Source organism: Pollachius pollachius, assembly GCF_949987615.1.
Source record: "Pollachius pollachius genome assembly, chromosome: 7".
Classification (NCBI taxonomy): Eukaryota; Metazoa; Chordata; class Actinopteri; order Gadiformes; family Gadidae; genus Pollachius; species Pollachius pollachius.
The window spans coordinates 12,203,519-12,217,517 of record NC_136940.1 but is presented as its reverse complement, the minus strand read 5'-3'; the positions used below and the strand labels follow the sequence as shown (position 1 = coordinate 12,217,517).

The window sequence follows — 13,999 nt, the reverse complement described above, 5'->3', positions numbered from 1 at the left end:
CATGTTCTTCAGGCAGAAGAAATTGACCTGCCTAACCTCTCGGATGCAGCTGTAGCTATTCTCACTGTCTCAAGTGACACAGACTCCCTTGTGAAGTTTGGTCGTGCTATCCATTCTATAGTTTTTGAGGGACATACTGTTGTGTGTGATATAGCGGAGTTGACAGAGGCGTTCATTTTGCTGTTTGGCTTAATTTATGCGCTTCATCTCGATTATCCAAAGCAATTGTCCTACACATTTAATTTCATTCAAAAAAATATAATGGGTTTGGATGACCTGAAGCGGTTACCTCCTAGACTGCTAAGCCTTAAAAATGAATTGCTGATGATGTGAATAAGAAGTCTGTTTTCCAAATCTCATGTTGGTACTGCCAGCATGTTAATACTCAAGCAAACAGGGGGGGAAGAGTACCATCTTTTATTTATTTATTGAAGAAATGGTTTTTATTTCTTTGATTTTGATTAATCCCACTTCTAGGGAGGTTGTTAGAATTCAAATGGAATTCTTAAATAAATGGAATCTGCAGTGAAATTGTCTTCTGAAGTTTTTTATTTGAAGCATACAAATAAAATATATTTGATTTTGAGGAAAATAGTAAACATAAACAGTCAATAAAATGTGTTTCAATAGAGTTAAGTCAACTTAAAAATATAAGAGGCTGAATTGACAATGTATGATAAATTTAATGAGTCTTGTTGATAACATGAATATATTATTAGGAGTGATAACTCCATTTCGAGCAGCTAGGGGGCGACTGTTTGCTGTTGACACACCAGTGTTCGGCTCCGGGGCGCCAGCTGGTTGCTATTGGACATTCTCGAAAAGCAAAGCCTACATATCCCACAATTCCATGCGGGCGCTGAACTTTTTGAGGAAAAGAGTAGAAGAGACTAGTGCGGAGTCTTTACGATAACTATGGGTCCATGTTAGAATTAAAAGTCTGTACCCCAAAAAATATAACCTCTTCCTTTACAGCTCAACTCGATAGAAACCATGCTTCCGCGGAAGCAGGAATATGCGATGAAAGGAGCTAACGGGCCAAGAAGCCGTTCAGTTATGAACTTTAAAACGGTAAAGTCGAGCTCCGTACGCCACAGTTCTGCCGTTTTGCCGTCGGTGCTGACGTTCGCTGTGATCGTCGCATCCGGAGGCCTGCTGCTTATGATTGAGAAAGGAATGCTTAACAGTCTGGATACACCTCCACCTCGAGGGACCGGCCAGCGGTCCGAGTATAACGCCCATGTCAGACAACAAGGCCCGGTAGTGGACACAGACTTTCAGGTATGCGTCTGCAATGTATCGTACCGATATCGATATTCTGATACCAGTGAAGCGACCATCCAGGGAGAATCCAGAGGCACAAGTCATTTTGTTAAGCTATTTATTAACTTTATTACCTTATTTATCTAGTGAATAACAAGTTACCCATGGTGCTAACGACTTTCTGGATCCAATAGTACTTGTATCCAAATAGCCAGGAACTATTTAACTAATGCCTTCTTAATTGCGAACCCAGGAAAAATGCTTCAACGCTCCTAGAGCACTGCACGTTGTTGTTACGGAAATGATCATGTCGCAATAGACTGGTACAACCTGACATACACTTTTAAAATATGTAGATTCAGCATTATATGCCATAACCAGACCTTACCAAGGCTAATGGAAATCATGAGAAATAGAAAATAACTAAGAAAGCGCTTGTGGCAGTTCTTGTTATTTAGATATTCCAGTAATCCTTATCCAGTCTTTTGTGTTTGTGTGTGTGTTTGGGGTGGGTTCACATTCAGATCCTTCAAGAGATCCGCAACCGCACGATCAGAACCATGTGTGGTCAGAAAAGCATGCCCCACGATGTGTGGTCCCTGAGCCCGTTGCAGAGAAAAACCCTGCTGCAGCACGTCCTGGTTAACGACCAGCACCGCTTCCTCTACTGCTATGTCCCCAAGGTGGCATGCTCCAACTGGAAGAGGCTGCTCAAGGTGCTCAGCGGGGCCCTGGGGAATGTGGACGTCAAGATGAAGATGGACCACCACAGCGACCTGCTCTTCCTCTCCTCCCTGAAGCCTGAGGAGATCCGCTACCGCCTCAAGCACTACTTTAAGTTCCTGTTTGTGCGGGAGCCCATGGAGCGCCTGCTCTCGGCATACAAGAACAAGTTTGGGGAGATCGAGACGTACCAGAAGAGGTACGGCGTGGAAATCGTGAAGCGCTACAGGAGGGGCCAAGGCGCCAAGGGCCCGGCTGTCAAGGGGGACGACGTTACCTTCGCAGAGTTTGTGCGGTACCTCCTGGACGAGGACGTGGAGCGCATGAACGAGCACTGGATGCCAGCGTACAACCTGTGCCAGCCCTGCGCCGTGTCCTACGACTTCATCGGCTCCTACGAGAACCTGCAGCGCGACGCTGAGTACGTTCTGCGGCGTGTGGGGGCACCCGACCATATCCGCTTCCCAGTCAGGCAGCCGTGGTACAAGCCAGTCACCGCGGAGACGCTGCAATACTACCTGTGCAGTCTTCCGCAGAAGCTGCTGAAAGACCTTCTGCCCAAGTACATTCTAGACTTCTCCTTGTTCACATACCCGCTTCCCAACACAACCAATCCGCACTGCAGACATTGACGCTTCACATGGGCTATAGTGTTGAAATAATTTTTTCTATAAAGAATGTTTCTTTCAGCTGTACAGTGTTTTATCCTTGGGATCAAGCCGTATTTAGACCCTTTTCACTCAGTACGTTAAAATGCACAGCTCAATCCGATTAAAGCCATAGTTCGACAATGCTCCTCAATTGGACAACTGCAATTGTCCGAGTATACATGGCGGTGAGAAAATCGATTCATTGGCCGAAGCATTTCATGCCCCGGTCCGATAGGTGGCACTGTACCCATTTCAACTAATAGAGCCACCGGCTGACCTCTTTACGTCACTAGCAACAACAAACTCAGGGGGCATTCGAGTAAGATGTTTTCAGTAGACCGCTGTCAGTTCACTTCGGGTCCATGTAATTTCTCCGACACTCCATTGTTCCGACCTCTCGGTCGTATGCGGACTCCTCCAGCGGCGGCAGAGCAGCTCCTCCGGGAGTCCGCATACGGCAACAATCCCTTTCTCCTCCATGTTGCATTTCAGTCTTTACTTCAGTGAGTTAAAGCCAAAGTTCCTTTCCCACCAATTCCTTCTCAACCATGGCCGAGATAACCCCCACTACAAGTCTTTACTTTACCAGAGAGTCTGAGAACCCGACGCAGTCTTTAAGATTCCACATAAGAGAACATCCCAGTCAGTTCGGCTGCGGTGCAATGAATGAAGATCGTAAACATGAAAAAAAAAACTTTCATTTTGACCGATGTGCCCGAAGTCACTACTTTACAAACTCAAAAATTTGGTGAGATATAATTCATGTCACAAATTATGTGAGAAATAATTCATGTCAAAAATTATGTGCAATCATTTTGTTACATGAAATATCATGATTTTAAGTTTGGTGGATGGAACTTAATGCAGAAGTAGGAGCTAAGGTTTCCAGGATGCTTCTGCAGTTGGATCCTGAAGCCAGTCTGGTGTGTATGCCGGGTTGCATAGCAGTGTCTTGGGAAAGAGAAATTCCAGGGAAATCCTTTATCTCTTTTCTGCTTGGCTTGTATGCTACTCCTTAAAGCTCACACTTCTGTGGAGGACAACAGAATAAGCAGAAATCTTTAGTTCATTAAGTGCCCAAAATGTAAATCTTACTTTGAAAAAAGAAGAAGAAAGTACAGACTTCTCTGGCAGCTTCTCAGCAGAGCGGTCTGGGGTTCGAAGGATGGAGTGCTCGGGAGAGGGGGGCTGTGGGCTGAGGGGAGAGGAGCTACGCAGCGACGAGAAAGAAACTCCCTGTCTGCGCATCTCCTGAACAGCCCTCTCGCTGTGGAGAAAGAGGATGGTAAAAGTAGGTCATCAGGATGTACATTATGGATCACTGCAAATCTAAACAACCAGGAATATATTTGCTTAATGAATTATAAGTAGTCAATCACTACACTGATCCGATTTATTTGAGACTGCATTAGCAACTTGTTACCCACATGTTATTACTGTTTGTTATTGTTTCATCCTGTTACTATCGTACTCAGTGTTAACATCGTACTAAGAGGCCTTTTATTCCTGGCCAACTGTTGTTGGGAGCAGCAGTAGTCACTAATGAATGGCTGATGTGTTTGAAGCAGACCAGCAACCCAACAAACAGCATCTGGCGTTTCACTTGAGTGTTGCCAACAGGGCAGTGTAGGCCTTGAAAATAGTGTTTCTTTAATAGTTAAGATGGTACCGACTACTTTGATCTGCACGGGACAGAGATACGTACATTGGTGTTTTTGAAAGTGAATTGTACATTCATATTGTGTATATTCCATTCTTCAAAAATGTTGCAACATGAAGTGTCCAATTCAAGCAAAACCAACATCAATTATGGACACATAGCACCATGAAATTTACATTGAACCTACCAAAAATAGATCTTAATCAACCATTTATCCGGTTGGTTCTAATAAGCAATATATATTTTTAAGAAATGTCAACAGCTCTAAGTGAAATTGTTTTTCATGCCATTCAAGTAGTCCTTCTCAAGAGCTGTATCCATGCTGCTCTCTTGAAATATATTCAACACTGGCCCTGAGAGGCTACCGAGGAGCACCCCACCGTTCAAAGCGCTCTGTAGTCAACTGTCTTTTGAGGATGTCCATCTCTGTCTGAAGCTGAGACACTCTCCCTCGGAGCTGAGACACCTCCCTGGCATGTCCTGCACTATCACACACACACACAAAAACAATCTTCAATTATCTCGAATAAACAAGAATGTTGCTCTAATACGCAAGTCATCGCATTCAGAGATCAGGGTTTATTCATTCGATATGCTAAAAGAGCCAGTGAGCCCAAAACCTTTTTTTGTTTTTTGTTTTAAACGTGGTAATTGTCTCATATGATCGTCAACATATTAACCTATGCTTTTATATCATTTTTAATGAAATAAAAGCAGAGAGAAAAAATATGTAGAATCCTTAATTTTTTGGCCATTCTCCCCAAAACAGTGTGAACGGTCCACTCTGCTGAGAACGCAGAAAGCGTTCTGTTTTGGATGTCTCAAGGCCTTTTCCAAGGCGCTCAGACATTACGACCCAGCCTTGAATGGGCAGTCGACTGCAGCGTCTAAAAGAAAGTTGAGTTTTTCAGAATACTTACAGTATAACACCATGTTGTGTGTGGATGGAGAAGCTCCGTCTGAGGAGCGATGTATTTAATGACAGTGTCTGAGTGAGGGTTAGGCTTCCCGGACACCTATAGTATTTTTATAATATATATAACATACACAACAACAGTACTGATAAAGTATCATAAAGTTGGCGTGGGTCAAACCATTGGGATAACACCCCCCCCCTCTTTCATTAAACTCTCAACCAAAAACTAATTTATTTAAATCTCAGTGGGTTCAGTAACTCTTACAAACCATAAAAAACTGGAGATCATGCTTACCATATAATGAACTACCGGATAATCCTTTCTACCATATAATAAATTACCGGATAATCCTAAACACACCATATAATAAACTACCGGATAATCCTTTATTCCATATAATAAACTACCGGATAATCCTTTATTCCATATAATAAACTACTGGATAATCCTTCATAACATATAATAAACTTCTGGATAAATCTTCCTAAACACAATTTGAAATACTGGATAATCCTTCATACCATATAATAAAGAAGTGAACGAGTGGAACAGCCTTACGTCTTGCTGTCAGCCAGTGCCAGGCGTTCTCGCAGCACCTTCAACTCAGACTCTTTCTCACTGGCACTCAAGTGGCTCTGGAACTCCTTCTGCCGATTGTTGGAAAGTAGAGCCTCCAGGTTGTGGACTGTTAGCCGTTCGCTGGCCAGCTGCTTCTTCAGGAGCTCACCCTCTGAGCGGACGTCTTCAAGCTCTCCGGTCAGCTGCAGAACACACACACACACACACACACACACACACACAAACACGTTGAACCATGTTGTCATATCTATCGAGGTGGAAAAATGAACAATGATTGAGGGGAAGTTGAAACCCCGCACGGTTGTAGATCTACACGGATGACCTTGAGTCATGTCCACACTAACGGCTTATTGTATTAATGCTGTTTTATCAAAGGCTAGGCTAGTCATGAGTGTATCCCCGTAAGTGTAGAGACGGCCCTGGCTTGGTCTCCCTGCAGTGCGACCCACCCGCTCCAGCTCCATGCTTTTGGAGGTGAGGTGGCAGGCCGTCAGCTCTTTGCCAGAGTCCAGCTTGACGCAAAGCTCCCTGACGGAGGCCAGGTCCGAGAGCAGGGCTGCCTTCTCCTCCTGCGCCCCCTTCAGGTCCTCCTCCAGGCGGGCCATGCCTCGGGCCAGCGAGGACACCTGGGCATCGTAGGCCTGCAGGGCGTGCATGTGCTGGGGGAGGGATCAGGTTGGATCATCAAGCAGACTATTTTTGGCACATCCATCTCATGGTCATTACTATGTCTGAGCAAAATGTTTTCCATATCTTTCGGTATAGTTAGTACTATGGCACTCCATCAGGATAATAATACCTATTATTTTGGAACACTGAAACATTACGTTTCAGTGGGCACTTAATCTCTCTACCATAGATTAAATTATGACAGGAATTAAGTCCTAAATCCCCTCCTATATCCATTTTGAGGATGTGTGCGTTTGTGTGAGTGAGAGGTAGGCTTGCTCACCTGCTGGATCTCTGTTTCCTGGTGGCTGATGGTCTGGCGGAGGTGTCTGCGCTCTGTGTCGGAGGAGAGCAGCTCCAGCCGGATGGAGCTGGTTAAGCCTTGGGCCTGCTGGAGCTTCTGATCCCGCTCCTCCAGCGTTGTGTGTGCCAGGCGGAACCGCTCTAGCAAATCCTGGCTCTCCTGCTCCTGCACACCCGCAGGGACCCAAACGGCCATTGTTGTTGATCCATCTTTTTCCTTTGTATCGTAGATTTTTATGTTTTTATCATTGTTGATATATTCTTTATATCATAGTGAAGTTATCACTAATTTCTTTGGTCATATTAGGATTATCATTGTGATGTGTGATAGACATCCCACACTCAAGTGTTCTCGCCTCCCTTTCATTATAATTGATAGTAGCAAGTAATGGGCCACAAATAACTATAGATGGAGTACTATTCTGCCATTTAGGCACAGATATACCTCTATTCTTGAATCATTTGGGAACAACAGTGGTTACTTGCCTTGGTAGTGATCAGTTTCTCGATTCTGGCCACCTCAGAGATGTAAGAGAGAACTCTGGACTTGAGCTCATCTTTCTCGTGCATGGCCTCCTCCATCTCCGCGTGCAAGGTCTGAGGACAGCAGAGCCTACCTCAAGACACTACCAACATAGTACAGGACTCAGGTTTCCATCTTTTATTAACTTATTTACAGCGTCTCCGCCATCAAAAGCACTACCATGACAGCATATTGAAAGAGTGCAATATACTTCAATGCAAGACTCATGGACACACAAGACATCCGAGCTGCTTTTAATTCAAATGGTGCCTGTTGTGCACCTGGTTCTCCCGGGTCAAGGTGGCCAGGTCCTCCTGCAGCCTCCGGTTCTCCCGGACCACCACGTCCCTGGCTTGGCCGTGCTCAACCACCTCCCCCTGAGCTGAGTCCAACTGTCTCCTCAGGCTGGCTAATTCCCTGTCCCGACTGCCCACACAGCCCTTCAGCTGCCTGCACGCACACACACACACACACACACACAAACACACTTGTCTTGTGGGACACCAAGGCCTGGGTCAAAATGGTGGGAGGGGTAATGTTATGGTTTAATTTGATGTATTATAACTGAATTACGAAAATTATTTAAGAGGATAAAGGATTCAACATAAGTTTAATATTAAGTTTTGAATACACCCCTCCATAACGTAATGTACCCTTTCAATTGCTCCTGGAAGAAATTAAATATTTGTTTGCCCAAAACTTCTCCAAAACCTGCTTTGATATACTGTCAGCTAACATTTTCCATATATTTTCGTTATCTAGTCTAGTTTGTTTGTCCGAGTTAGTCATGGTAATGACAGGGGGCGTGAATTAGCGACAGGTCAATTAGCCGTTTAATAAAGGATTTATTAACCTTAATAAGCATTGTTCGATAGAGCATATTTTACTGCTAACAAATGAATAATAAAGTTGTTTTTACCTTCATAAAGCAACAATGCAAAGCAAATGCTTATTAGAGGTTTAACAATGACATAATAAAAGTCTTATAATGTCACAATAAACATGTTTATTATGTTATTATTAACACTTACAGATAGTCTTATTAACACCAATTCATGTTAATAAGCATAGTATAAGGTCTTATTACCTATTAACTATAGATGTAAATGTCTGTTGATAGAATGTTAGAAATAAAACTAACCTTGCATCGCATGAATCATCGCATTTTGAGGGACTACTTTCTCAGCAGCAGCGGAATTTAACCTAGGTATCAGTCCGCCGCTGCCGTAGCCTACTACCAGGAATATAACACTGCTGCTGAGACACAGCAAGTCCCTCAAAATGCAATGCAATGCAAGGTTGGTTTTATTTTTAACATTATTCTACCAACACAGACATTTACATCGACCGTCTGGCGTTATAGTTGATTTGCCTCGGGTGTACTGTGGAGTGAGTAAGACTGTTTTATTAGTAGGCTAGGATTGCCCGTTGCCGTGTGCTAGCCTAGCACGAGCAAACTCTGCAACTAGAAGGACTGAATGAAATGTGTTGAAAACTGTCCAATGATTAAGAACACCAAGGCTAACTTGGGAATCAGGCCCTATGTCCAAAATTCCGAACTACCCCTTTAATATAAAGCGTTACCCCCTTTTCTGGTTTTAAGTTCGATAAAACCAATAAAAAATCCACAGCGATATTTGTGAGCAAAGTGTGTGTAACAAGTTTGTCCACTATCCTGCGTTCTGCCCACCAGACAGAGAGCTGGTGCTGCAGGTGGAGACCACGCTCTAATTACGCTCTCAATACAATTACGTTTTTCTTTGTAATTAGAACGACATTTGTTTAAGGATAGTCAGTTATGTTTGTTATTTTGGCCAAGGCTCACCCTGATGTTTAGCTTATATTGGAATAGATATCTTTTTACAATAAATATTTTTGTTTACTTAAACCAAAACTCCTGAGTTTAGTTTATTTGTTTAGCACAAATGACAACATCTGTGCAAGGCGGGAGCGAAGCCTATGTAGGCTTGTACAGAATTCCACGCCTATTGCCATATCATGATACGCTTGACATGCAGGCTACACTTAAAATTGGGATCCACTAAAAATAAACATTGCAAGCAAGGTTATTAGGATCAAAAGCAAAACGTTAGAAAATAAATTTAAAAAAAGTTGGCTTCATGTTACCCCCTCTATCCCCTAGAATGGTCGTAACACTTTCACTTACCTTAGAGAGTTGTCCATGTTTGTGACTGTGATTCTGAGATCCTCCAGGGGCTTTTCCTGTGCAACAGGAATAGAGGTTAGGAAATGAGACCGGATGAACCAGATGGGAAGTGCAGGAAGAAGGTTGTGACTGGAAGGAAACCGCTACCTTCCTGGCCAGCTCCTCCTGGAGCTTCACGAGCCTCTCGGTCTTGAGGTCTACTTCGTCCTGCAGGGTGTCCTTCTCCTGGTCCAAGGCGGTGATGGACTTGTGAAGAGCAGCCACCTCCTCCTTGTGGGAGGAGCCCACGCCACTCAGCGCCCCTTGGAGGAGGAAACGTATTGACATGGGACTTAATTATGACATGGGACTTAATTACTACAAATTATTAACAAATTACATAACAAATTCATTCCTCCAGATTTTGACACTATACGAAAAACACAACTAAATCATGCAAAGAAACCAGGGTAATTAAGCCTTTTTTTTTTAAATAAGAATCACAATTCACATTAAAGTGGATTGAAGTTAACTTATTTTTCTGAATAGATATATGAATAGCCTCTTGCATCCCTTCCCCTCCCCTCAGTTCATCCATGTACAGAAGCTCACCTAGTCTCTCCTCCAGTTGTGTGATGTGCATCTGGGTTGCATGGAGCTCATTGGTTTTGACCGACAGTCTTCGTTGGACGTCGGACAGCAAGTGCTCCATCTGCTCCTGCAGCAGCCTGGACACGCATGACATCATCAACACAGGGCAGACTAGAGTGGGCTTTAAGAAGATACATGTGAGGACATTCAATCCCAATGTCTAATTTAACTGTCTAAGCAACTGTACACATTCTACTTATAGTTGACCAAATAAGATGATGCAATTATTGTCCAAACACTCCACAAACAGTAATGGGGGACACTTGAGAGAGTCTGTTATTGCAGCATAGGGGGACACTTGAGAGAGTCTGTTACTGCAGCGTAGGGCTGGGCGATTATTCAAATTTTGATCACGATTTCGATTTTAGCGTCAAACGATCACAAAACTATTATAATCAAATTTTCAGTTATTATTTTTTTTCTTAAATGTTTTATAGAAAGTGCAGAAAAGCTGGATACATATCTGTACATTATTTTAGATTTGAACATTTTCTTTTTGACCATTTTGTGTATTGTTTTAAGGCGAAAAGTTCTCAGTTACAAAGTGTTTTTTGGACATGCTGAATAAGTAAATCATGTTTTGAAACTCAAAAATAATCGTTTGAATAATCGTGATTTCACTATTGACCAAAATAATCATGATTATGATTTTTTGCATAATCGAGCAGCCCTACTGCAGCGACAATGTAGTGGTGCTACCGTAACTATGGTGACACGGCATTGATGGTACTGTAACTATGGCGACACAGTGGTGATGCTACTTAAACTTCAGTGGTGTTTCCATGGATGCTAAATGAGGAGAATGTGCTCTCCTCTTTGGCACCAACCTGAGATTGCTGCTCTCAGCCCTGTGTTGGGCCAGCTCCTCTGCACTGTGGACCAGAGCCCTTGAGCGTGTCTGGAGCTCCTCCTCCACAGCCTCCCTGTTCTCCTTCAAAACCAGCAGCTGAGAACGCAGCTCCCGCCGCTCCTGCTCCAACTGAACCGTAGAACACAGTGACGTTAAAGAAAAAGTATTCATACACTAAAAAGTCAAGATTTCTGTTGGTAGCCCACAGACAACAAGTCACACATACACCATTTATTTCTTGAAAAGTTATTATTGTCTAATGTCTGAGCAGCAGATTGGTGTTGAATGGCTCCTCAGACTCACACTCTTGATGTTATTCTCGAGCTCTTCAATCCTCCTTTCATCCTGCCGTCTGTCTGTCAGAGTTGCACTCTGGGAAACCTGGAAAAACATTAACATGAAAGCCTCAACCAAAAATACTAAAATGAATCTAATTTAACCCAATCGCAAGTAACCACCAAAATTAATGTGTCACATTTTGTTAACACACCAAATATCCTTGAGAAATTTCTAATTCCTTATCTTAAACAATGAATAATAAAACACATGTTCCACTCATCTGAGACAGTCCCATCCAAATAACGTACAGCAGCCAAAAGTCATTTCACATTGAAATATGTGAAATCCTAATCCATCCTAATGCTGTCAGGATCTGGGATTATGGGAATGCATCTGATATTTGAGGGTTGCAACGGCGTGGAGACCTTAGAGCGTTCCATGAGGACGTCTCTCTCTGAGGTGACCAGCTGGAACTCAGAGTCTGCCTTTTCCCTCTCCTGCCTTAGCCGCGAGATGTCATCAGGAGCCCCTGCAGCGCTACGGCCTATCCCTAGCTCCTCCTGCAGCTGAAGCCATGCACAAACACACAGTGAAGTTATAAAACACACTGTAGATGCTGATCATCTAAATGTGTCGCATAACAACAAAGGGCCAACGGTGCAGAACACCAAATAAAGCTATGCCCACACTGAAATAACTAATACACTCCTGACAGAATGTTTTAGCTTGTTTTCTATCTGTGTTGGATGATGGGTAATGTAAACATTACTATTCCAAACATAAATAGCTCGGTCAGACAGACTAGGACTCCAAGATGGGAGGTTCGGTATTTCCTGCCTGCTTGAGTTGAGCCTTGAGCTGGTCTCTTTCCACACGGAGAGCCTGTACGTCCGTCTGGATGTCCTCCATGTGCCGCTCGATTCCCAGAAGAATGCTCTTCAGATCGTCTCGCTCCTTCGCAACGCGCACTAACTCTGCCTCCCCAGGGCTCTTGGAGACAGAGAAGATAAAAAGGCCATTAATGCAATTGAATGAGTTAGGTGGAGATAGTTCAGAATGTGATCTGCATGACAAATACAATTCTTATTAATATGATAAGATGAAATTGATTCATCATGGATGGGACATAAATGGATATCAGAACAGTCTAAGGCAGTGATTCCCAAACTTTTTGTGCCCAAGGCACACCAAAGGACAAATAAAAATTTCAAGGCACACCTATTGTGCAAAATAGCCTTATAACACGTGTTATCACTAATATCATCTGTTTACCTGTTAAGTTTATAATTATTTACTAATGCCAAATAAGATGTGACAAAGACAACTATTCTATTCATGAAATATTTATTAACAAAATACTTCACAAAAATATTTAAACTTTATCAAATTGGGCTTAATCAAACGCACCCATTTCAACCAGACAGGTGAGGCAAAGGAAACAGAAATTCAGCAGAGAACTGTCCATGAGAAAGCTGCATGGTCCTGAATCTGACCCACAAATTATAACTAACATTTAGAATCAGGCTTTTTTTGTAAATATTCTGCCTACTAACAAATCAGTGGAACACATGTGCCTGTCGGGGCGCACAGATTTTTTTAATCCTTGGTGGCACGGAGGAGAGGGCCACTCGCAAGTCCTGCTCAACAGAGAACCGTGACCTGGTCTTGTTCTTCATGTAAACAAGAGTGGAGAACGCCAACTCACACAGGTAGGTGGTGGGGAAATGAAGAAGTTGGTCGATAGCGTGGTGGGAGATGGTTGGATATTCTGATGCACAAACCAACCAAAACTGATCGAGTGTGAGCTCACTAAATTTCAGTTTCAGCGTGCGGTCCGCACGGAGCTCTGCGCTCTCCTCTCTCTCCTTCATAGTGAGCTTCTTGGTTGAGGACTCGGACTCCTGGTTGAATGGGTCTCGGATCCAGTCATTGTCCTCGATGTCCGCCACACGTGGAAAATAGCGCTCAAACCTCTCTTTTAAGGTCTGAAGGTGTTCGGCATATATAGCGCGCTCACTGGCTGCCTGTGGCGCAGCTGATGCCAGCGGGAACATGTTCATGGAGCCCTGTTCCAAAGCCTCGCGCCACAGGGTCAGTTTGCCCATAAAGCCCCGAATCTTGTCTGTGGATGATAAAATGTTTTCATTCCTGCCCTGAAGCTTGGCGTTTAACTCGTTAAGATGCCCAAATATGTCTGCAAGGTAAGCCAGCCTGGCGCACCAGCTCTCATCCGCGATGCCTGTCCTTATGGGGGACAGCGTGTTCACGTGAAAATTCCAAAAGCTCTTCCCGAAGCTCGTAAAAACGAGATAAGACTGTCCCCCGAGATAACCATCGTACCTCTGTGTGGAGAATCAGGCTTTGGTGGTCGGCTCCCATTTCAGCGCACAGCTGGGAGAAAAGGCGAGATTTCAGGGGCCTTGATTTGATGTAATTCACCATCTGCACAGCCTGATTCAGCACCTCAGTCAACTCCGGGGGCATGGTTTTGGCAACTAATGCCTCTCGGTGCAAAATGCAGTGGTTGGTCACTATCTGTGGATTTTGTGCTTTTACCTTTGCAATAAAGCCTCTCACTCTCCCCGTCATGCATGCCGCACCATTCGTGCACAGACTGACGCACATACTCCAGCACAGATTGTTTTCTTTTAAGTAGTTATCAGTTACCTTGAATATTTCTTCTCCCGTTGTATGGCTTGCCATTTCTTTACAGAAGAAAAAAAGTCTCTTTAATAGAGTCACCGTCAACATACCTGACGTTTGCCAGGAGCTGGGCAGCCCCACTT

At 43.6% G+C, this 13,999-nt stretch overlaps 2 protein-coding genes across 5 annotated transcripts in view; one reads left to right on the top strand and one right to left on the bottom strand.

The window, feature by feature from the left end:
* Positions 1-853: 853 nt before the first annotated feature.
* On the top strand, positions 854-3,168 carry chst14 (carbohydrate (N-acetylgalactosamine 4-0) sulfotransferase 14). Its single transcript, XM_079740541.1, has 2 exons — positions 854-1,281; positions 1,788-3,168. Exons 1-2 carry the CDS (start codon positions 994-996, stop codon positions 2,616-2,618), a joined length of 1,119 nt encoding a protein of 372 aa, XP_079596667.1. The 5' UTR covers positions 854-993; the 3' UTR covers positions 2,619-3,168.
* Positions 3,169-3,318: 150 nt separating this feature from the next.
* Positions 3,319-13,999, bottom strand: part of cep135 (centrosomal protein 135) — an 18,967-nt gene continuing 8,286 nt past the window's right edge. For 2 of the 4 annotated variants that reach the window (XM_079740534.1, XM_079740535.1), the window contains exons 12-25: positions 12,051-12,203; positions 11,639-11,779; positions 11,238-11,315; positions 10,912-11,063; positions 10,046-10,161; positions 9,602-9,756; positions 9,455-9,510; positions 7,569-7,737; positions 7,251-7,361; positions 6,745-6,930; positions 6,242-6,451; positions 5,772-5,974; positions 4,677-4,781; positions 3,319-3,903 (exon numbers count right to left, since the gene is read on the bottom strand). In XM_079740534.1, coding sequence (XP_079596660.1) covers positions 3,645-3,903; positions 4,677-4,781; positions 5,772-5,974; positions 6,242-6,451; positions 6,745-6,930; positions 7,251-7,361; positions 7,569-7,737; positions 9,455-9,510; positions 9,602-9,756; positions 10,046-10,161; positions 10,912-11,063; positions 11,238-11,315; positions 11,639-11,779; positions 12,051-12,203 — 2,094 coding nt within the window. In that variant the 3' untranslated portion in view covers positions 3,319-3,644. The remainder of the gene's footprint in view (positions 3,904-4,676; positions 4,782-5,771; positions 5,975-6,241; positions 6,452-6,744; positions 6,931-7,250; positions 7,362-7,568; positions 7,738-9,454; positions 9,511-9,601; positions 9,757-10,045; positions 10,162-10,911; positions 11,064-11,237; positions 11,316-11,638; positions 11,780-12,050; positions 12,204-13,999) is intronic. The other 2 variants (XM_079740536.1, XM_079740537.1) reach the window with 2 other exon arrangements.